Source organism: Ambystoma mexicanum, chromosome 12 (genome assembly GCF_040938575.1).
Source record: "Ambystoma mexicanum isolate Mex_15411 chromosome 12, UKY_AmexF1_1, whole genome shotgun sequence".
Taxonomy (NCBI): domain Eukaryota; kingdom Metazoa; phylum Chordata; class Amphibia; order Caudata; family Ambystomatidae; genus Ambystoma; species Ambystoma mexicanum.
Genome location: NC_090936.1, coordinates 224,854,117 through 224,879,239, shown reverse-complemented (window position 1 = coordinate 224,879,239; position 25,123 = coordinate 224,854,117). Strand labels below are relative to the sequence as shown.

At 45.6% G+C, this 25,123-nt stretch overlaps 1 protein-coding gene across 3 annotated transcripts in view; it reads left to right on the top strand.

The window, feature by feature from the left end:
- Window positions 1-25,123, top strand: part of ANO2 (anoctamin 2) — a 2,341,832-nt gene that overhangs the window by 1,119,439 nt on the left and 1,197,270 nt on the right. For all 3 annotated transcript variants that reach the window (XR_011281759.1, XM_069628333.1, XM_069628334.1), the window contains one exon: window positions 20,980-21,021. Coding sequence is in view for 2 of the 3 variants with exons in the window: in XM_069628333.1 (XP_069484434.1) it covers window positions 20,980-21,021 (42 nt within the window). In the remaining variant the exon portion in view is untranslated. The remainder of the gene's footprint in view (window positions 1-20,979; window positions 21,022-25,123) is intronic.

Here is a 25,123-nt window from a genome sequence, read left to right as displayed (position 1 = left end):
CGAGTTCCCCTGTGAGCGTCCCTGCAAGGGGTTAACTTTTCCACCCGGCGAGGAGGAGGCGGGCTTACAAGCACAAAAACTCCCGGAAGCGCAGAGCGCGTGGAGTCCGCAGAGTCCTTGGTGTTTGGGAAGCGAGTTCCCCTGTGAGCGTCTCTGCAAGGGGTTAACTTTTCCGCCCGGCGAGGAGGAGGCGGGCTTACAAGCACAAAAACTCCCGGAAGCGCGGAGCGCGCCGAGTCCGCAGAGTCTTTGGTGTCCTTTGTGGCAGTCTTTGTGGCAGTTTTGTGGGGGAGCAGTCTACTTTTGCCGCTTTTGCTGCCTGTGCTGCGCTGCCCTGGACTGTCTTGCTGACCTCAGCCCTCTGCCCACGGTTTTACTTCATCAAACCTGCATGCACGCAAGGTATGGTGTTTGCTGTTGGTGCCTGCCGCTAATTTTATGACTCTGCTTGTCCCTAATTTAATTTAAGGTTTGCTGGAGGGGCGGGGGGGGGAGAGACAGACTACGGCAGCTCCTCAAGCTGTCGGGCGTTCCCCGCCCTCCAGCCCTTATGACTTTTGTTTAGTGCACCTGGGGGCCCTTGGGCCTTTGGTCTGTTTACTTATAGTTCTGGAAACCTCTTCTACCTCTGACTTTGACTCGGAGGAGGAAGAAAAAGTTGGGTTATAACCGCCTGCCATTGACTGCCATTGTCTCTCGTAAGGCTGGTCCTTACATGCCCCTACCCGTTTATGGTTCTCTTACCACCACCTCCCTCATATTTATTAATTATATATTTTTGGTTTGGGGATTGTGAAGCCCCGTGCTCTAGCTAGAACAGCTAGAACAATCTCAATTTTTATCTCATGGTTTTATTATAGTATAATATTTGCTGTATTTAATTCACTAATATATTTACATATCTTTATGGGGTTGTTTATAAGAGCGTAATATTCTTTTATATTGTATAGTATTTAGTGCTTAAATCTGAAGAGAGCGTGAAGGGGCTGCGAGTTTTCTTTTTTCTCTCCCCCTCATCTCCAACCGTGGCCTTACTTTTGGCTTATACTGGCTTGTCCGGTTTTTTGTTTCCCGCTTAATTTTACCCATTCAAGTATTTAATTTTATGGGGAAGAGAAAAGCTGGAGAGGGAGGGGTTGGGGTCGGGGCTGGAGTTGTTAGTAAAAGGGCGAAAAAACCGAAAAATGTCACTTCTACCCAAATTACTAAACCTCCTAATGCAGCGAGAAAAGCTAAAACCATACCGAAAATTGGTGTAACCCCATCCCAGAGATCGTTGGACTTTTATCTGGATGCCATGGCAAATAAAATAGTTAACTGTATGAATGCGGTTGATCCTGCCCCCAGAGAGGTTGTCCCCCGGGGTGAGGGACTGGGTTTGGCAGATATGCAGGGACAGGGGGTTGTTGATAGGGGTGATATGTCTAGGGGAGATGCGACTGTCCCTGGTATGGTGACGCCTCCTCATTTACTGACGCAACCTATGCACCCCGTGGAGGGGGCACCCAGTACTAATGGCAGGATTTTGGCAGAAAGGGAATCTGGGTTGCTTGATTGTTCCACCGCCAGTGAGAGCGATAAAGAATGGTTGGAGGCCTTATTGGAGGAGAAGCTTAAGCCACTACAGTTGAAGCTAAACTCTTTAAAGGGGCTTAAAGATGGGGTTTTAACCACCTTGGCTATTATGGATGACTCCATTAGGGCTATTTCTCTTAAACTGTCTGATTTGGCCGTTATTGTTGAGGAAAGGGGCTTAGAGGACTGGCGGTGTAAGTGTCTACCAACCACCCCCCTATCTAGGGAAACCACCTCTAAGGGTAAGAAGGACATACCTCCTCAAGGGTGCTATCAAGAGGTGGTGATCATTGAAGATCAGCACGATATACCAGGGGCCAAAAAGAAGCCAATTGTGCCTGTGAGGGACAGGGAGAGTGACGAACACGAAAAAACATTAAGTGAAAAGGGGCTGGGGAGTGGGTTAGGGTCCAATACAACCCTGAACCTACCCCCGGAAGCGGTCCCCTTTGTGGGGATCATCACTGGTCTGCCCGGGTTGCCAACGGGAAGTTTTCGAATCCACTCTTTCCCTGATTAATAAGGCTTCGCACTGGGTCAACTCGAATCTGATGGGACCCAAGATCGATCCCAAAATGATTCGTATGGCCAGGCGTGTGGGATGCATGGGAAACAGACCTAAGAATCTGAGGGGAGACTGTGTGGTAATCACCTTTTCCGATGCTCAGATCACGGATTATGTTTTGAACACTAATCTAGCCCGGGGCCGTAAGCCCAATGGCACTAAACTGTCCAGTAAACTACTCCCTCTGGATTATTTCTATATCCCTGGCAGGGGAAGGAAGTTGCCGACCCTAATGCCAGGAAGTAGGCAAGATGGAGGTTTTGGAAATCCTAATATTAATCTGGTTAGAACGTTACCGACCAATAGCCCCTTGGCCGGTTGGAGTACAATCGTTTCCAACAAGGGTCAGCGTAATGCCCCGGTAAACAACGTTCCAGTACCCTTGCCTCTGGAAAACCATTTCGAGATTTTGACGTCCTGTGAGGATGTGGACTGACAAGAGGCTGTAACCGAGGCCGGGGCAATGGTGTCGACCCCTCTAGTATTCCACAGGAATTTGGCCATAGACAATCTGCAATTGCGCCTGCTCTCTTGGAAGCAGGCGCATCGAGGAAATTAAAGCTGGGTCCAGTGAGGGAACGTCTTCAAGCTAACTCTATAGTCCTACTTCAAGAAACTTGGGCTCTAGAACCCCCATACTTAGATGGTTTTATTTTGTTTGATATTCCTGCCAACAAAAAACCGAGAGGAAGACTCTTTGGTGGTTTGTGTATTTTGATTAAGGGTGCTCTGGAATGTGGGATTGAGCTGATCCCAACAGGGCTGGATTTTTTGCAGGTTGCGTCTCTATCAACTAGGATGGGGAAGGTAATCTGCATCATCAACTTTTATAATAGCCCTCACTTTTCTGATTTGGAGAGACTGTCCAAGGTCAAAAGGTTCATTGAGAACCTGTTGTCCAGGGAAGGCAGGAGGTTCACCTGCTGTATCTGGGGTGGGGATTTCAATCTAAAAATGGGGGGGGATGTACCTGGGCGCTCTTGACCCCCATGAGGATCAGGTAGAGAACATCCCGCCTAGATGTATGAGAGATGCGAGAGTTTGCCCGAAGGGTCTTCAGTTTAACTCCTGGTTGCTGGAATGGGGGTTCCGTATTGTTAATGGCCGAAAGGCTCCAGACATCCCAGGGGAGGGAACGTTTAAGAATCACTTAGGCTGTTCAACTATTGATTACTTTTGCATCTCAGTAAACCTCTGAGAATGTGTTGAGCTTTGAGGTGCAGGTGGATACCCATAGCGACCATTTGCCCATCTGTCTTACTCTCAAGGGTTTGTTGGGGGAACGGGAATCTCTGGCCATAGCACCTAGCCCTCGGCAGGGAGTACCCTTGGGTTCCAGAAGAATTAAATGGGGCACCATCTTAGAGGAGGGGCTACACTATTCTTCCTTAAAGGAGAATAATCCGCTTGTGCTGGACATAGTGGGCAATCATCAATCTGCACATGTAATTGTAGAGAAATTTGTAGAATTATTGGCTGCACTAACATCAAAATTCTCTAAAACTATTAAGTCCAATGGTAATGTATCTAAGAGAGGATAGTTTGATGAGGCCTGCAAAAATGAAAAGAAATCGCTGTTGAGAACCCTTAAGGACCCAACTAGTTGTAGATTGAAGATTGCACAAGATAGGAAAATCTACCAACGGGAGTTAAAGAGAAGGAAAATGGAGATAGAACAGGCAGCCTGGGAAGGTTTCTTGAATGCCGCCATGAAGAGGGACCAGAAGGCTTTTTGGGCATTTGTAAAAAGTGGTCCGGAGGGATGTTGGTCCAACGTGGGGAGTGGCACCCATGTGGAAGAAGAGGTATGGTTGGCGCATTTTGGTAGCCTATTTGGATCTGAACACTCAGAGGTCGAGTCACACTTTAGTGGCCCCTGCCTGACGTTTGAGGTGGAGGAGATTGCTAAGGCAATCAGGCTTCAAGCACATAACCAACCGTGCCCCCGGCCCGGATATGATACCCTCAGATCTGTTGCAGGACCCAGCTGATTTGTGGGCCCCACTTCTGACTGTGGCGTTTAATGCTTGTCTAAAATCGAGGAAATACCCTTCCTCGTGGAAGAGGGCAATAATATTCCCTATTTTTAAAAAGGGAGACATGTCTAGCCCCGGTGCATACAGGCCAATATCCCTTCTAGACTCATCGTTTAAAATTTTTGGGAGAATTCTGCTGGCCCGAATAGAATCCTGGCTTGGGGAACAGTCAGTTCTTTCTGACATCCAATTTGGGTTTCGCCCTGGAGTGGGCACCATAGAACAGAGTCTCAATTTGTATTTGCTGGTGGCTAATTCTGTGTTTTGTCGGGGCGAGGCTGTTTATCTAGCTTTTATGGACCTAAGCCCCGCCTTTGATAAAGTGGATAGAGCTAAGCTCTGGGAAGTGTGCCCAGGGGAAATTTTGCAGGCCTTGGTTGACATCCATTCGAATAATGAGGCCTGTGCTCGCAGTGGCTCTGGGGGGCACTGCACGGCTTGTTTTCAGGTGGGGTGTGGTGTGAGGCAGGGTTGTGTACTGGCCCCCATCTGCTTCTGCCTCTACATTAATGGCCTTTCACAGGACTTGACTGGAGTATTGGCGGATTTTCTAGTTTTGGGAGGAAGGGGGTTCCAAGTATTGGCCTATGCTGATGACACTGTCCTTCTCGCAAGAACACCTAGGGCCCTACAGATACTGATTAATGCTTACTCAAGGTTCATGGATAATTTGGGCTTAAAAATTAATTCTAAGAAATCTGCAGTAATGGCGTGCGTTGGTAGAAAACGTTCTGTGCCCATGAAACCGATGCTATGTGCAGATTAAATCAACCCCAGAGTTAGGACGTTTGATTACCTTGGAATATGTTTTTCGGAGGCCTTAAATGGCAAAGACCACGTGGCCAAACAATCTGTTAAGATGAGTCAACAGATTGGTGGAATCTTTAGATTTATGTCGAAGTGTAGGGGCCGGCCTTTGGATGTGATCCTTAAGATTTATGGCACCCAAACTGCGGCTTCCACTTTGTACGGTGCAGCTATCTGGGGCTTCCAGAATGCAGCGGAAATCCAGCGTAAGGAGAGCAAATTATTTAAAAATCTGCTTGGGCTCCCGTCCAGTGTATCTGGAATAGCCGTCCATAGGGAGTTGGGTGTGGAGTTTTGGGAAGACCAGTGGGCGTTGGCCCCTCTTTTATTTTGGGTCAGGCTGTGGGCTAATGAGCATGCTTCCTTGTGCCATACTATTATTCGTACTGTGCTAGGTAAATGTGGCTGGAAAAAGATTCCCTGGCTAGCATATGTCTTTTCAATTCTGGGTGAAGTAAATTTAGGCGCCCTTTTTCCGCCTGATTCTATTTTGTCCAAAAGTGAGGGGTCCGTCTACAAATCCATGCTGGGTGAATTCATAGCAAGTAAAAGAATTTTGCTAGAACGTGGCCATAGTAATGGTGAATTTCACTCAAGCATTAGCTGCCTAACTGGAATCCAACCTTACTTGCTTTGGAGTACGTTAAACAAGGACAGGTGGCTGATTACGAGGGCACGGTTTGATTGCCTTCGGCTGCAAGGCAACACTCATAAATGGAAGGGTTTTCCCGACTCAGCCGGTTGCCCGGTTTGTGGACACGGTAGAGAGGATCTCTCTCATTTGTTATTCTTCTGTATAGGGTATGCAGGTATACGGAAAGTGTCCCTTATTCCTGTCCTCAAGAAATCGATGATCCGCACACACTGGGCTGCTCTTGTGTTCCTCTTGAGTGCCGAAACAGTTCACACCGCATGGGCTCTTTTGACGTTCCTGAAAAGAGCGATGTATTTTAGAAACCGTATTCTGAAACTGCAAGGTGGTGAGGGTCTGTAAGAAAAATTTTATAGCACTCGTAATGGGTTAAAGTATTCTGTACTGTTTTTTTTTGTATGAATCATCACTAAAATATCTTTTAACGTAGTGCATGACGAGGCAACCGTCCAGGTGCTAAATGTATTTGTATTGCTGTTGTTGGCATTGTTTTATGATTCTATTTTTATGGAAGTGTAATTTTAAGATTTTATAATATGAATCAGTGCAATAATTGTGTTTATCTGACGTTTAATGGTTGCTTTATACAACCGAATAAACTTGTTTGACTGACTGATATACACAATTAATAACACAGTTTGTACTTTGGCAAATCTAATATGACAAATATATACAATGTCTATGTGGTACCACACTTAGCTATTGACTCCTTTAAAATGCATCAAATGCTGACAGTTCTAATGTCATACAAATCAAACAGTAATGTGTTTCAGCATGGGACATAGGAAGGAAGACAAGTTGCATTAAACAAGGGCAGAATAGTTCTTTAGCTACTAAGACACAGTTCTTTGTGAGGATCCCCCCACCTGGGCAACCTGTAATAAAGTGTATTAACAATCTCAGCCCATTTATGTTTAAACAGTCTTGTTTCCTGGTAAAAAATGTTGCACTCCCCCAATGTACCTGAGTTAGCAGAGTTTCTTCGATGGTTCGTTGACGGATCCCTCGAGGGTGAACTCGCTTTAAAGCAGGAGCCACAGGGCGTCGAGAGTCCTCGAAGAAGTTGGACCCTGGCATCGAGAGTCCTCAATGAAAAGAGTTTGATGCAGCAACAATGACTCAATGAAGAACGTAGTACCAGCAAAGGGCGTCTGGTGTCTGCATCAGATGTTGACATCAGCGATTGTGACTCGACCACGGCTGGCTTTCGGATCTTCCTTGTCGGTGTCTTTGTGGACTTTGGGTGATGGGAAACATACTGGCGAATTCTCGTCGGTTTGTCAACGATCTCGACTTTCTCCGGCAGGACAAAGTGATTGACTGTGATGGCAAGGGAGTCCTTGGTTTAAATGTTCTTAGGCAAAAGGTGGAGAATTGAAGCTCCGGTCGTCGAGCAGCACAGTGTCAAGCTGTCACCGCTTCTGGGCAACACAACTCAATTGGCTACCAGCGGTTATGGAAATCCTCTGAATCCCGGTTGACGGCAATGGACTTCGACGGCCTCGATGTCCGGGTGCTCTACTTCAGGTTTCTCGGCGAACCCTGTCTCCTGTCGATTGCCTTTTGGGACTGGCTTCCAGGGTGCCTCGATGAAGAGCAGCTTCTGCACGAGGTTCCATCGTAGCTCGTGGAGAGGTCTCCTAGCCAGGTTCTCTCTCGGATCAGTCCTTGACAGACTTGCCAGATTTTGGATCTGTTCAAAGGAAAGCAGCAGCAATTCTATTTCTTCCAGATGGGCTTCAAGGATAAGCAGCACCAAGTGTCAACTTCAGCTTCTGAACAATTTGGTAAGTTAGAGGTCCCCAGATATATAAATATGTCCCTCATTCACACTGCTGAGCCAGGCTCAGTCAGCCAATCAGTCAGAAAAGCATTCATCCAGGCGGGCAGCCAGCCAATTAGACACACACAGTGCTTTCATGCCATTTACTTCCACCCAGACACCCATAACGGGGAATGTGGATTGGGGCAAGCACCCAGGCTTTCAGCACGCCACACTGCATCAATGTCAGTTTTGGGCAGGGCTGTCTCATTCTTTGTGTCACACACACCGATACCAGACGCCCATAACATGGAATGCATATTGGTCACACACTCCATTCACCCAGGTCTCACCCCAACGGTGAACCCACAACATACAGTCACTGGGAAGGCTCCAGCCATTCTGGCCTGGATTCCCCACAATACCATATAGGGTTTTTCACCCAACAGCCAGTCAGGGGAAGGGACAGTGTCAGGGCTTCTCTGGACTTTGGAAGAAACAGGTTAACAGGCAATTGAAACCAAGAGGCCAGAGGGGCCCTCTTGTCTCCTATCAGGAATCCACTGATCCCTATGGCAGAGCCTGGGGATCTCAAAATGGAGGAAACTCAGCGCACCTGTCAAATTCAGCATGGAGCTGCCACCACTCCATATCCTGCACTGTGGCCAACACACAGGTGCCCAAAAGCATACACTAGGAGCACAGGGATGTACCCCCACTGTCAGGGATAAGGTTTGGGGTAAGGGACGGCGCTTCCTGTACCCAAAAAGATGTTAAATAGGTAAAAAACTACATTTCCCATCATGCCTTGAGAGTGTGTAGTTAGGAGGTTTTTGCGCGGCACTCCAGCTGGGCTTAATGAGGAGCTGCTTAAAGTCCGCCGCCGCCCGTGCCTCAGTGCAGGTAATTACAATTATCAACACGGGCGGCGGCAGCTCAGGACGCAATGAGATGAGACCGTGCTGGGACACCGAAGGACTGTGAAGCTTCTCCCCGGGCCACAACGGTGATTTACGGCATTATCAGCAGGAAGGAGAAAGGAGCTGGGCCACGGCAGTGAAACAGCTTACCCTTCGTGTTGGGCATCAAATTTCAGGGTCCGGATGTCCTCTTGAGGCATCCGGACCTCCAGTTAAGTGTTTTACCTCATTGGCATTGTGTATGAAGCATGTGTTCTTTTGGCTGCTCATTTTGTTTCACAAAATTGCGGAGAGTGTTGGAGGAAACATGCAACTAATCTAAGAACTGACAAAACATTATGCCTGACTCATTATGCATTTGCAAGGAGAGAATCATCTCTAGTTCATTTGATTTAGGGAATATTACATAGTGTCCAACAACAAGAGGGCACGTGATTTGTGTATTCGTTGTGACTCATTGTTTGTCGCTTCACTGTGGCCCGGGGGCCATGAGTCTTGTATCTTCATGCAAGGGACATCCCTTTTGTTTGTGCCATTACGCTTGTTTGCAAACTTCCGCGTGCCAAGTGGAATACGCCACCATTTGCTTCAGTATTGTGTCATGTCTAAGTATTTAACCACCTGTTTTTTATCTGGAAAGTGGTGTCTTATATGACCAGTAATAAGGATATGCTATATTAGGTATTCTACTGTTTATTATCTTTGTATGCAGGAGGAATTTCAGGTTGTAGGAGGCCAGGTTAGGTGTGCAGGACTTAGAGTACCAGTATAGGAGTATTGACTTACACAGTAGTGATTGCCATGTACTTGCTTGTTATGTTTTCCCCTTCTTTCCTTTGTCATTCCACACCCTTTCCCTAACGCTGTCTTCCCCCCATTGGCTGCCACGTGGTTTCCTGTTTATTTCATTATCAGGCACCCGTGCCAACCACGGTGGGAGGGTCTTACCTATTCGGCTTCTGTGGTTCAGGAGAGGGGGTTGAGTCCCCAATCTTCCTTTTGTGAGTCTGACACCTACCCATGGGTGCCATAAGGGTATCCCAAGGGTCTCTGTTCACCACAGCCAAAAGGTGGAAGAGCTGCAGTGCCAGGAGTCCCACATGGACTCCTGTGCAGAAAGCAACAGAGAACACACATGATAAAGGCGTATAGGACAAGGACATGGAGGCCCTGTCCCTCCAATGCCATTCCAGCATCACAGTCGCCCCCCCAAGACTGAGGTTATGGTGGTCTAATCTCCCACGAGATTGACACCCTCATCTAGACGGTTAACATACCTTCTGGAAAGGCCATCTGCATTATCAAGACTCTTCCCTGGTCTATGCTCAATAGTGAAGTCTAGCCTTGCAGTCTAATGGACCACCTGAGCAGTTTCGGGTTTTCACCCTTCATCTGCATAAGCCATTTTACGGGTTTATGGTCTGTTTTGGACCTTGAAGGTAGACCCTGTAAGGTAGGGCCTAAAACGCCTAAGGCTCCAAACCATACTGAAATATTCCTTTTCAACAGTAGCCCACCTAAGCTCTCTACCTTTGAGTTGCCTACTGATGAATATGATAGGATGTTGCCTCCCTTTGTTATCTAACTGGGATAAGACGGTTCTGCTGTCACAGGGATCAGTTTGAACAATAAAGGGCTGCTGTAGTCAGGCGCACAAAACACAGGTGCCCTACACAGACTTTCCTTCAAGCCAACAAAGGACCTCTGACAGTCTTCTGTACCATTACCCTTCCTCAGTTGTTTGGGTGATGTCAGAGCTGTCAAAGTGGCAGCTATGGTTCCATAGTCCACAATGAAGTTACGGTAATACCCATTGAGGCCAAAAAAGCTCTCACCTGGGATTGAGTAGTGGGATTTTCCTAGTCATGTACATCTTGTACCTTACTGGGGAGAGGTTGGATTTGACCCCCCTCCTACCTCATGACCAAGGTAAGTGACTTTCCCCAGAGCTATCTGGCACTTGGTGGCCTTGATAGTGAGGTTAGCCCTTTGCAAGTTCTGCAACACCTCATCCAAATTAGTCAAATGCTCTTCCCATTTGGAACTGTAGACAGCAATGTTGTCTAGGTAGGCCACACAAAAGGCCTCCAGTCCACTGAGTGCATGATTGACCAACCATTGGAAAGTGGCAGGTGCATTCTTCTACCCAAAAGGCATGACTCTAAACTGGTAGAACTGGTAGAGCCACTCAGGTGTTGAGAACACAGTTTTTTCCTTGGCCTGCTCCGGCAGAGCTTTTTGCCAATAGCCTGAGGTAAGGTCAAAGGTGCTTACATATTTGGCAGCACCTATGGTGTCCACAAGCTCATCAGACCGAGGCAATGGGTGGGCATCAGTTTTGGTGACAGCATTGAATCCTTGGTAGTCCACACAGAACCTCCAATCCTTGGTACCTACCTGGGAACTTGCCTTGGGGACAAGGACCACTGGAATGGACCAGGGACTGGTTGAGGGTTCAATTACACCCAGATCCAACATCTTCGGGACCTCAGCCTGGATGTGGTTCATTACAGTATCTGACATCCGATAGCATCTGCTTTTTGACAGGTACACTGTCACCAGTGTCAATTTCGTTCCTGCACCACGGTGTGAGGCCTGGTGTCAGTGAGAACATAGGAGCATACTGCTGGAGCAAAGCCCTGCAGGCTCTCTGGTGCTCTGGAGTCAGACCCGGAGAGAGATGCACTCCCTCCACTGAGTCCTCCTGAGGGTTGCTATGCAGCAAATCAGGAAGGGGCTCGCTCTCATCATCATCTTGATCTGAAGCTAGCAGAAGACATGAGACTTCTTCTCTCCTGTGGAAAGGCTTGAGCCTGTTAACGTGTAATACCTGAGGGGCTACCCCAGGGACTCCCAGGTCATCCAGATAGTTGACTTTGCCCATCTTGTAGATTATCCGGAAGGGTCCAGTCCACTTATCTGCCAAAGCTCTAGGCTTGGTAGGTTCCATCACAAGGATCTCCTGTCATGAAATCCAATCGACTTGCAAGGCTTTACAGTCTTGCCAATACTTCTTCAATTCTTGGCTTGCTCTAAGATTCGCTGTTGCCTGACCCATTATCTGTGCCATCCTACGCCTGAGCCCTAACACATAGTCCCCCACTTGCTTGTCAGGACCTGGAGAGGAGGCTTCCAAACCTTCTCTTACTAAGGCAAGCTCAAAGGGGTGGAAACCAACACCCTCTTGAGGAACTACTTCATAGGCAAACAGCAGGCATGGTTCGAGGATATCCCATTTCCTCCAGAGTCTCTTCCAAAGCACCCAGAATGCCATTGAGAGTTTTATTAAACCTCTCAACCAGACTTATAGGTTACTCCGCATTTCTTCCACATCGCTTGCATGTAACTAGACATGAAGTTGGATCCTCTGTCAGAGACCACCTCTTTAGGGAATCCAACTCTGGTAAAAATACCCAGGAGAGCCCTGGCAACCACCTTGGCAGTAATGGTCCGAAGAGGTATAGCTTCAGGGTACCTGGTGGCATGATCAACCAGGACCAGGATGAACCAGTGTCCACCTGATGTGGGAGGGTCTAAGGGACCGACCATGTCGATGCCAACCCTCTCAAATTGTCTCCAATCACTGGCAAAGGCTGAAGTGGGGCAATGACAATGCCTCCAGTCTTACCAGACAATTAACAGATGGGGCAGGCCCAGCAGTGGGACTCCACTTCTACTCCCATCTGGGGCCAGTAGAAATGTGCAGAGAGCCTTTGCTTAGTCTTCTTGGTCCCAAGATGACCAGCTAAGGACACCTCATGCATCAACTGCAACAGGAAGGGTCTGTAAACCTGGGGTACCACCAACCTCTTGAATGCACCAGGTTCAGGCTTAGTGGGCTCACTACAAAGGAGCTCGCCCTCCCAATAAATCTTGAATGACCTAGGCACTTCATCTTGTGCCTGTGCCTGTTTTCTTAGACCCTCAAGAGAATGGCGCTCTCTCTGACCCGTACAGAAGTCTCCTCTAGAGGACCCCACCTTCAGCCAGCAGGGTTGTGCACCTCTCCCGCAGGAGGGTCTTTTGGCTCTTCTCCCTCAGGAGTTGAGTCTCGGGCTACCACTGGACCCAGCCCATCTGGTGCCTGTATCCCAGTGGGTTCTACTGAAGCAGCAGGGAGAGAAGGAGCCCCCTTTGCAGAGGTGGCCTTCTTCCTCTTCCCCCTTGCCTTGGGTCTCCCCTTTGGCTTGGGTACCTGACTAGCAGTCAGAACCGATGTGACCTGAAATCTAATGACTGTAGCAGCAGTCAAGAGTAGTCCATCAGAGTTCAACTCCAACTTGACTAGAACTTTCCCCAACAAAAGGGAAAGAGCTGCACTGCGAGGAGTCCCAGATGGGCTCTTGTGCAGAAAACAACACAGAACACACATGATAAGGGAGTACAGGACAAGGACATGGAGGCCCTGTCCCTCCAATGCATTTTCAGCATCACAATCGCCACCCGCTGCAGCCAATAGTTTTCAAGTTGCACCCATTGCTTTCCAGCATCTTTCCGTAGGTGGGATAACAGTGCCCTTATCTGTGCTGCACGGTAATAACTGTTCATGTCCGGCAGACCAACCCCTCCCAGTTTCTTCGGTAATATAATTGTGGTTTAGCCAATCCTTTGTCTCTTACCCCAGCAAAGGAAACAAGTCAGTCTGCTCTTTTCCTCCCTAAACAACAAATCTGGGACCCTAATGGGTAGCATCTAAAACATATATAGGATTTTAGGCAAGAACCTAATCTTTAATTAATAAAACCTACCCAGCTAAACCTACCCAGCCAAGAGATTGTGAGCTTGGCTCATACTTCTAAATCTCTAAACAATTGAGCAAACAATGGGTGATAATTAGCCTTGTACAAGTCTGCCAACGAGCAGGCCAATACTACCCCTAAATATTTTAAACTCTTCCCGCTAATTTCCAATGAAAGCAGAGCCAAATACGTAACATCATCCATCAATTCTCTTTCAAACGGGAGGAGCATCAACTTCTCTGCATTCACTGAAGATCCTGACAAGTCTCCATACTCCTGGATTGACAATGAAGCCTTCGGTATCATAGACAATGGGCTAACATAATATCATCAGCATATAAACCAAGCTTATATTCCCCTTCTCCCACTTTGATTCACTCAACCTCAGCGTTATTCCTAATCATTACCGCAACAGTTCCATATTTAGAGCAAAAAGCAGAGGGGACAGAGAGCATCCCTTCCTCCTGCCCCTCTGCAGGGTGAATTCTCTTGATCACTTCCCATTTACCAATAACCACGCTCTGGTGTCTGCATATACTGCCCGAATCGCCTTCAAAATTTCGAGCTTCAAAACGGAGTCTCTGGAGGACCACATAAAGGAAATCCCATGCCAACTGATCAAATGTTTTCACTGCATTGAGAAAATTCTACCTCGGGTCATCACCTTTCCCCCTTGCAAATTCCGTTCGATGCAAGGTCTTCCTCAGTGTATTGGAACTCTGTCTCCCGGAATGAATCCCACCTGATCAGTGTGAACCATATATCTCTCGAAACGCATGGTCAGCATTCTCGTGAAACTTTTTTCATCGACATTTAAATGGGAAATAGCTCTATATGACTAGAATCAGGCTGAGTCCTTCCCCTCTTTATGAATCACCAAAATAATTGCATTTCTAAATTCGAAATTGATTGGGGACACATCCAGTTTCCAGGATGCCGTTGAAAAGCTTTAACAAGTGGGGAAGGAGATCGACGGAAAAACTCGACTGATGATCAATTTGCACCCAGGGCCTTCCCCAATGGCATTCTTATAGTGTCCCACTTCCTCCAGAGTCACCAGAATCTCCAGCAGCTGGGCCACATGGTCTTTCCAACCACCCTGGCTCTACCGCAAGGGTCCCAACTAAAGCTTCCAACTGTCTATCCAGTAGCAAATAATCTATTCTGGTATAAGTGTTGTGTAATGACGAGAAGAAGGTAAACCCCCCTCCTATCTGGGTTCACAAGGCCCCACATATCTAACAGGCCACGAGATTCCAAAATATATCCTCACCTGTCCACCTCCTGCATAACCACCTGAGTGTCCAAGGCTCTCAAAGAAAGTGTATCCCTCCCTGGACCCGCCCACAAGTTAAAATCCCCTCCAATAACAGTAAGATCAAAGTCCAACCCCATCATACGATCTAATGCCTGCTCTTGGATTGGAGCATATATGACAGCAGACATCACCCATTTCCCTCACAGCATACCCTGACCCATGAGGAATGTGCCCTCTATTGCTGGGTGCAAATCTGGATCCAGAAGGACCATCAATCTACATAGAAACCCCCCCCCCAAAAACATGACACTCGCCTTTCCTCAGCGAAACTCCCTGTCAACGAAAGCCCTCATTTTTTAGGAATTGTTCCCCTTCAGATTGTGCATGCCCACTATCAGGAACCCTCCCTCCAGACTAATCCTCTCAACCCACACCATTAATGTGTGGAAAGCGGACCACACCCATAACACTCCCTTTCCTGGGCTGCTGCTGCTCCCAATACGGATGACCAAAGGCCCAAACAATCCACAACAGTATGCCACACCGCCCATCCCCAGACCACTACACTCCCCCATTCAAATACAACAAGCTTCACCCTCCAAGTCGAGAATTCTACCTCTACATGGGCACCCAGGGTCATTTAGCTACCGACCCCACCAAATCATCACATCTGCAACCATCTTCTTACTGCTTCCACCAGCCAACCCCTCATCTTGAGCCTCCTCTTCTCCAAAGACTAGAGCCCAAAAACTCCCCTACCCCCGGCCCATTGACATGTCACCTAGCTGGGGATGGAGTACCCAACTTCAGAAACGTCTCACTCCCAGGAACATCTTTTACACTCTGTGGGGGTCGCAGTGCTTCCTCTTCTCAATTCCAAATGCTACCCCCAATCGTACAAGGGAACCTGTTGCTTCTACAGTGGAAAGATGGTGCAGTGCTTGGGTCACTTCCACTCCAGTTGTAATCATATAGTCCACTCCAGCATATTCAAAGACTAATGTGAATGGGAATGCCCAGAAATATCAAATATCTTTTCCAGACAACCATTGGGTAAGCTGGTGATAGTCTCTTCTTCTCGAAAGTGCAAGAGATGGTAAATCTTTGTATCTTCCCCCATGCGGAGCTGTTGCAGCTGTTTTGCCTTTTCCAATTTCTCTGCCTTTTCTTGACAAGAGAGGAATCGCACCATGACCGGCCGTGGGCCTCTTATCAATAGCACCAACCTTATGCGCTCTTTCAATTTGCACCTCCTTTTTACTGTCGTCGCATAACAAGGCATTCACAATGTCCTTTACCAACTTCTCCACCTCTTTCGGAGTGACCCCTTCCTTTTGCTCAGCCCAGAAATCTGTAGGTTATTCCTCCTCTCTCAATTCTCTGGCTCATCCACTTTCCGCCGCACTTCTTCCTCTCTAGCTTCAAGATCCAGGAACCTTGCATCATATTTAATCTCTTTGAGGTCTGTGGTAAGCTGATTATTCGCCACACTTTAGATTTTATCTTCCAGGACAACTCTCCCCTCCAAATCAACTATAGAAAAGTGAATTTCACTTCTAATCACTTTTATCAAGTGTAGTAGGCTTGCAATGTCTTCCTTCGTTACTGAATGAGTGTCATCCATCCCTTCTGGCACCTGTATCGGCCCAGGGGAGATTCCAGTCACCATTTCCAGCTCTCTCCGAAATCTCTGCAGACTGGTGATCACCTGTGCCAAGGTCCCAGGCCCTGAGTCACCCAGTGCATTGTTATTCCCTTTCCAGCTTTTACCACAATCAACAAGCAGGATCTCAATCCGTAGAAAGTCCCCAATCTCCACTGACCTCCATTACACACTGCACAAGGCCTTCACCGGGCTTCCAGACCTCAGTCGCCATCCCCAGCTAAGTCTAGATCGTAATAACTGAAAGGGAGTTCAATCTCCCACATCCGGCATTTCCTGCCCTCTGGCCATGTTCTAGATCCGAGCTGTGACTCGGGTTGCACTCAGAGAACCTCAAAGGCACTACCCAGTGCGTAATTACATACGAGCCTTACACCAAATCAATGGGTAACCTCCAGACTTTGCCAAGATGGCTGCCGGGCACAATTGGGGCGCCTCCTCCCAGCTTCAATAACTTCATCCGTCTTTCGGAGGGTATTTAGATGCCCAGTATATCGCATGTTCGGCGAGGTGGAATAGAGCCCAAAAGTACATGGCCATTACGTTCCACGCCGCCGAGCGCTGTCTCATCATGGCAGCTTTTAATTCAGTCAACAAACTTTAATAAACGTGCTGACATTTCTGACCTCAAATTGTCTCCCACTTGGTGGGGGATGAGCCACATCGCCATTCCACAGAATATTGTACTTCACACTTGACAAACAGGGCAAAATCCCCATGTGTGTGGTCTTATCAAGTGTTGTTAGATGTTTTCAGTTAAAATGTTCTCATCAGCATGAAAGAGGTAATGTGTTAAATGTGTATCTAAGCGTCAGACACGACTACATCCAAATACACTCTGGGGGGAGCAACCTGTAGCAAATCATAAGCATTTTAGAGTTCACATGAAGCAGGGAACACAATCATCTGTGGATCAGCTTGGATGCTGAAAAGGCATTCACCAGTGTCCGACCTATTTGCCATGTTGGAACGTGATTTGAAATTGTGCAGTGCAATGCACTCGCTGTGTGAAGAACCGTCCCTACTCCTTAATACCAGGGACTACTTTCTGGAAAAATCTACCTCCGAAAACTAATTAAAGAAGGGTTTTCACTGTGCTTTTTCCTCTTAAATCTTGCTCGGGAGCCAAAGTCTTTCTCATTTTATATAAATCCTAAGGGTAGATTCCGCAAGCTTTCTAAGTTATGTGATAATATTGGCCAATGTAATGGTTCTCAATGGATTCACCAAGGAAGGATGAAGGCTGAGTCGGTTGTGTTAGGACTGAAACATGTGACTCATAGTTGTACACATATTTCTGAAATGATGGCTCAACTAGCTGAACTACCTTGCTGACTTACAAAGTATTCCGTAGGAATAGTGTGCAGCATTGTAATTTTACCATCTGATAAGTGATCTTGGCTATGGTTATACGGCACCATTCCTCATTTGTGTTTTATTATATATATATATATATATATATATATATATATATATATATATATATATATATATATATATATATATATATATATATGCAACTCACTGGACTTCAAATCATATTGTAAGGAATTCTGCTTGTACAAATTGTGAGGATGTATCTTTGGCAGAATTTAAAAGCACTTCTGAAAATACATTTCAAGGATATGGAGAACATGCATATATTTATAATATCAGTTAACATTATGAGTGGTAAACACCTGAGCCCAGTAGGAGGCAGATGAATGGTATGGGGGATATTTTAGAGACGCAGACAGGCTATGAGCAGGGGAAGGGTATGACAGTTTGAATAGAACATTTTCTCTAGATGGCAGAATGAGAACATTTTAGAGCATGGTGGATTTCAGCTGAAATAGAATTCCAATGTGTTCGCCATACATGAAATGTCAATTTGGGGAAAATTGGAACACACATTGTCACATGCCAAAAGATATTAATGAAGAAGTTGAAAGGCAAAGATTGTGCAAGTCTTCTTAAATGAAATGTTAATTTAGGGAAAATTGGAACAAGCATTGCCATAAGTCAAGAGATACTAGTTAAAAAGTTGACAGAAAGAACTTGATCAAACAACCATATATGAGATGTCAGTATGGGAGAAGTTGGAACAAGCAATACTTGACATGAAGGGCTATAAACAGTGAAGGAGTGCAACTAAGTTATTCCTAGCAAGAAAGTGAATATTTTAGAAAAACCTAGTGCCCAAACACATCAGGCAGTGAACCGTTTCTGGAGAAAGTTTCCTGTACACCAAGGGATCTGTGAGGTCCAGAAGGAGGGGATTCCTGGCAGGGGAATACACCAGGTAATCCATAAAGCCTATGAAAGAGAGACATGCCATGAAAGATACCTCGCAGGAGAGTATAGCAGCAGATCTAAACAGTCCATGGAGAATTCCTGGAAGGGGAGTATACCTGGAAACCATTCTTGGAACAGTAGTGTGAAAGAGAAATGTTGCCATCCTGTCATTTGTAAAGTAGTTGTAAAAAACAGATGCTATTCCATCATTTAAAGTTGAACAGACTTCTGTTTCTACCTTACAAACAGTGTTGTGGGAAACAACATTTCTATCATTTCTAAGTAATCATTGTTTGGAAAAAGACACTCTGTGCCATTCTTAAGAGAGTGTCTTGGGAAAGAGACTTTTCAGCTACTTTTAAAACCTACAACTTTAAGAAAGACACTGTGGTTGTCCTACCTCAAATAATCCAGCGGAAGGAAACCCCTTCTGCATTCAAGGATTATTTGCTGAACTTTCATACTTATTTGCTATACACTTTTTATTAAGTAAAATTCAAAACATTTACCTTGCACCTTTGATTGTTTAAGTGTCAGGGTTAGCAATAATTTGGACACAAGGGCCCTCATTACGACCCTGGCGGATTTTTTCCGCCATCGACGGACTTTCCGGCCATGGCGTAAAGTCCGTTTACGCCATGGCGGATGGTGGACTTACCGCCCCATTCCGAGGTCGGCGGGGCGGTAAGTCCCCATTGACCCATTTACCCTTCCCCATTCCCATTTCGGCCCCATAGGGTATAATGGGAGTGGGGAAGGAGTTAATTACGCCACCGTAAATTACGGTGGCGTAATTAACACCAAGGTCCCATAGCGCCATGGATTTTTACGCCCGCAAAAAGCGGGCGGAAAAATGACCATGGCGCTATGGGAACTCGTAGTTGGCGGTAAGGGGTCGGCGCAGCTAACGCTGGCGCAAACCCCTTACCGCCAGGGTCCTAATGAGGCCCAAGGACTTTTTACATATTTATGACGACTAGACACAGACTGATTTTTAGTTTTGGTTTCATAGGTAAGGAAACTTCCTTTAGGATAAGGACAGAAAGGCCTTTATCCAACCCTTTTAAGTTATTAAAATGCCTGATGTTGAAAATATTGCAACTTTGTGTCGCCTCTCAATCCGGACCCCACACAAGCATCAGAGGAAACCAACAAGAAAATGCAGTATCAGAGTATGTAAAATACCATTTTTTTCCTCTCTTCTCTTTATTTCTATGATCTGCTACAATCGCTGTCCAAAGCCTTGCATAGTTGCAATCTTTGACTCCACTACTTCTACATAAAGCAAGATGAGCTCAGTAGGTTACCCTGTATGTGGAGCTGGTCCTTCCCCATCAATTAGTGGCTGATTTCCAATGAAGTTAGCAAAGATAGCTAAAGGCTGTTCAAAACGTGCCTTCATTTCATAACACGTGCCCTTTAGATGACACATGTTTCAATCTATTCCAGGTCTTTTTCAAAACTAAGCTCAGAGCTGGAGGTAAGTCAGGAACCCCACTGGCAAAAAACAGCTGGTATTACCGGCACCAGTGTCGGTAGTACTGGCAATCCTCCATGGAATGGGGATTAACCTACCCTTACTGGCACTCAGGATCTGCCAGTAATTCTGCCCGAACCCAATGCCAGTAACAGTAGTTCTGTTTGGTGGTATCCCGCTGGATTTACCACGAAACATGGACTGTGGCCCAATGTCTTGTTTGTAGAAAAATTTAAAGAGTACACTTGACACAATGCTTATCACTAGGGAATGCTGACCCTAAAAAGGCAATGACAATGTAATAGGCAAAAGGGGCTTCAATACAAGGAAATCATGTAAAGGATTTTAAGGTATCTAGGCATTGCTTCGAATACATAGTTTTGAATGCCAAAGTTTTGAAATAAAATTCATCGAAAAATGCATTTTTTTGTAGGTAAAGTTTTATTTGTTCTATAATAGGTTTTAAGGGGTAAAAAAAAACAGGGGTTCCGGGGACCCCCCATTAAAAAAATAAAAATACATGTTTCGATGCATTTTATTTCAAAACCTTGGCATTCGAAACTTTTCCATTCGATGCAATCACTAGGAACTGATTTTAACGTATAATGGTTCTGAAATAACAGGTTACATCTACAGGGGAAGTGTATGGCTAGAGTTAGACCATGGGCAGAGAAAGCGAGGATGTCTTTGGTAAGATTCACTACTCTTGCAACCGTTTGTGATCTCTTACTCTAATAAGTGTAATGCATATGACATCTTAGAGTTAAGAGTTCAAATCCTTAGAACTCAGCATGATTGCCCTTTTGCTATAAGACCACAGAGATGCCACGGCACATAATGATAATCTTTGGGGAATTATACGTACTGCGATGCCAGCGTTCGGGGCACTACTTTAGGAAATATGCAAACGCTTCTGCGTATATGTTTCCTCGAAAATGAGCTTGTTAGTTATGTCATTTGTGTGTGGAAAAGTGCTGAAAGAAAATTGGGGGTTCAGCGATTCATTTTAATTACTGAACCCCCAATTGTTATATTTTCTTATGGGCTTGGTCTCTAAATGTCTATACTACTGTGTATTGTACTTTGGATATCTGGAGGGGTTTATTCATTTTAGTCAACTAAATTCAAATACCCAAATGTGTGTTTTGGGCAAAATGAAATATTGAAGACAATCGTCTGTTTGTTCTTGCTGTACATAGGTGTCATCATATGTACTGAAGAGAATCTTAACACACTACCTATATTTTTCAGGGTGACTATGAACATAGTAATGGAGAAATGAATGAAAGAAAGGTAAGTGTTTACACTCCTTGTGCATGTTGATGTCTAAGTACAAGTGTTACATTAAGTTGGTTTGCACAGTATTTACTTAATTTATTGTTGTTTAATTTAATGCACCTAATACAATACCTGAGTTTGGTTTCTAAGTGTGGATCCGGGATTCAAACCTCTGTGGCTATGCGCGGCCTTGCTTCCAAGACCAGTGCGTTGCCTCTGTGCTATCCTCCGTTCAATTATTGCCATTATTGTGTGTAGCTAGAGGCAGTTTTATTTGCACAGATGGGGCCGCTTTTCCTGGGACCTCTAACATACACAGGGTTGTGCACCTTGTGGAGTTCGCATGCAAGTCAAGTGAGTCTGCCAGACAGCACGTCAGACACAGGTATGTGCATGCAAGACACTGAACAGGGGCCTATCCAATGCCAGGCAGGAATGTGTGCTGGGCATGCGTGTGCCCTTCATGCCATCCATGTGTACATTTCTCTAAAAAATGATTCAACTGCATTTCAAACATTGCATGCTGATCAGTTCCTTTCATGCGGCACAGATTCTCTAAATATCAATACATTTCCCATATTAGCAATGTGTTGCAGATTGACCTTTACGTTTGGCCCCACTTTTCTAAAGTATGACATGTGTGAGGATTTTTCACACAGCCATTATGGTCGAACATCCAAGATGTTTCTGGCACAATATCAAACTCACCTCAAATTACGCATGGCCCACTTTAGCGGATAGAAGTGATGGACATTCCTGCAAGAGTCCCACCATTCCGCCACCTGTCCGGATTGAGCTTTTGGATGCAAAATGATTCCTTACACAGAAACAAACATCCATATTCAAAAAATACTGGAATGTATCTGAAGGCACGGGGTATAATGTATCTATGTTTAGAGAGTTAAAGAGAGACATAGCCATACTTGCCAACATGACCCATTCCAATCTGTAGGTGCTTATCCCGTCCTGTTGTTTTTCTTTGCATTCTGTGATTTGCAGTTCTACTATTCCCATGATAGAATTCGGACTACAAGTTCCAGAATGCAAAGAAAAAAACAGGACTGGGTAAGCACCTACAGATTGGAAAGGGTCCTGTTGGCAACTATGGATCGCAGGAGAGAAAGAGAGAAATATAGAGGAAGCAGAAGGGAAAGAGAGCGAGAGAGAGATATTGACAGTGGCAAGTGGCAAGCTGAGAATATGAAATGGGACTGGCCTGCAAGAGAGCAGTGGTAGGAGCACTGAAGGAGACCAGCTTAGTCACCCTTATAAGTCTTACTACCTTCTTTACCTTGACTAACAGACAACATTTTAGAGATATGACCGCAAAGGACCTAGCCTTTAGCAAATCAACACTACTCAACCTATGACTAAGCTCTTCTCTTTAGCAATGTTATACTCACCCACATTAGTGGCTAACCAGTCCCAAAGCACTGCAGTCTATTAGATCATCACTCTCCCCTTCGGTTAGCATACTTCTATGTGTCTCAGCAAACTCTATAGAAGCAGAACGGCACTCATGTCTCGGATACTAGTTCCAAGCTGCACCCACAAAGAGCACACATTTTGCATCTGCCTCTCCTGCTAGCCCACTAATAACCCCTTCAATTTTTTCTTAAAAAGTCACGTGCTGCGCAGCCAAGAAACCTGAGGGAAGGGTGCTATATAAGACCACTTTACTTTATATTACATAACAAAAGAGAAGGATAAAGTGGAAGGACTATGAAGAAGACAAAAGAGTAGGTTGAATGTGAAGGAGTAAATGCAGCCAATGTTCCAAAGCGCCACCATAGAAGATGTTTGATTTTTGTATGTTTGGGTGCTTCCTGTCTTAATACTGAACAGAGTAAAAAACGGTAGAATGAAAATAAACATTCGAGAGAAAACAAACCAACAGATCAGTGAGAGAGGAAATGAGCTTTGAGGTGGGACTTACAGAGAGGAAAAGAAGATATGGAGCATTGAGTGAGTTCCAATTTTTGGGGGCAAGCAGAGCAAAGGAGCAGAAGCGGCATGAGACAAAAAGGGATTGGGAGCCGAGTAGTCGAGCAGGAGAGTAGAAAGATCTCAAATTACCGAGATATGGAGGGGCAAGGCCACAGAGACATATGAACACTATACAAAGACGGTTAATGAGTAGGTGAGTTTCAAAAGAAAGCCAGTGTAGGGAGTGTAGAGAAGAAGTAATAGAGTTGCAGGGGGAAAGAGTCCAGTGTACCCAAATGGATGAATGATAGACAGAACGAAGAGGAGCTAGATGAGATGCCAGAAGGCCAATAAGGAGAGAGGAACTGCAGAATAGTCGAGAGAAAACTAGAGAGGAAATGTGGAGTGTGGTAGAAGATAATGTAGAAACCAGTGAGCTTTACAGTAATTAAACAGGGGATAGTGGTAGGAGCGGTAGATAGAAGAGATGTGAGTGGAAAAGGAAAGTGAAGAATCAAAAATAACACCAATATTACGGGCTGACGGAGAGATGGAAAGGATAAAAGGGTGAAACAAGATTTAAGAAAGAGGTAATGGAAGGGGTATAGTAAGAGCAGAATAAAACTTCAGTTTTCAAGGGATTAAGGTGGAGATGGTCAGAAGACATCCATGACTCAATCGCAAGAAAATGAGCTGTCAATGAAGAGTGAACAGAGTCAGTGAATGAATTGAAAGAAGGATTTGAATCATCTGCAAAGATCTGATAAGAAAAAGGATGTGGAGGGAGGCTTCAAAAAATCAGCCATCCCAGACAGTCAATGTCAACTGTTGGGAAAGGTTGTAGGAGGAGAGCAGCAGACCATGGAGAACTGTGTCTTGAAGACCCCAAGTGAGGAAAGCAGGAATACAGAACCAAGAAAGAAGAATATACTGGTGTGTGGTAAGGTGGGAGGAAATTGGGGTAGAGAGGAGAGATAGAGATGGTTTTGTACAACATGGTTTTCTTATTGGGGAGAAGTAGTCTTGTGGCCAGAAAGTAGTGTCTGATTTGAAGGCGGCAGGGAGAGGTAGTTTGAGAGTAAAGAAAAAGGGGTACAACCCATTAAAAGAAAGTGAGGGATACCCCCAGGGAAGAGAAAGTGAGAGATATTGGGCAGGAGAGTGGGAAAGGAGGTAAAAGTTGGTGATTAGATAATTCAAATTGATGAGGCAAGAGAAAGATATTAGGCAGCAGGGAGGGATCCCCCAGAAGAGAAAGGAGGGGGATTTGGTGAAGAGAGATATAATGTGTTGGAGAGGCAACCGAAAGATATTGGGCAGGGGCTAACAAGAAAGAGAGGCAAGATTGAGGTAACATCTTGGAGAAAAAAATTGAGGTATTGATTTGGAGAAGATGGAGAGCGATGTCGCCTTGAGCGGGTGGAGGAAGGAGTGAGATGTTCGGCTGAATGTGGTTTCTGAGAAGAAGGCAGAGAGTCAGAGTGAAGAGTGACAGTATTATGGTGAAAATGAGACCAGAGGAGATGTATAAACGAATTGTATTAAGTAGGAGAGATGGCATCAGTGGAGAGCGTGTGATGGCAGGATGAAGAGAACAGATACTATTAGGAGAGAGAGGAAGAGACTTCACACTTAGCAAGTGAGATAGAGTTGGACCAAATTAGGCAGGGGAGAGAGACTGCCCACTCCTGTACAAAGGAGTGGGTAGGTTCTAGGGGACCACGTTCATCCAGGGGAGGGTGTAGAGGCCGGTGGAAGGATGATACAGCACCATGTCACCTGGGGCCAGGGAAGACAGCCCAGGAAAGAACATCAAGTGGAGAAATGGAGATCCTCACTGGGGGACATGCAACCTTCCCAAAGACACAGACCCGGGGCCCAGCCTGTCAAGAAGCCTTTGTTGCACCAAAAGTAAAGAGCCCCAAGGAAAGTCCCTACAAGATAGTGGATCGAAGACTTGAGGAAATATCTGGCTGCCTGGTACTCATGGTCCTGCTTTGAGGAGGGAATACTTTGGTTTGGCATTTCTGCGTTTTGCTTGGACTTTTAACACTTTGGTTTGCGCCTGTCAAGTGGTTCGCCTTCTTTTTGGGTTTCTGGACAGATATTTTCCTTTTTGAAACCTTTGTGGCCAAATTCACTTTATTGTTTTGTAAAATAATTATTACCAATTATTCAATCACATATGTTT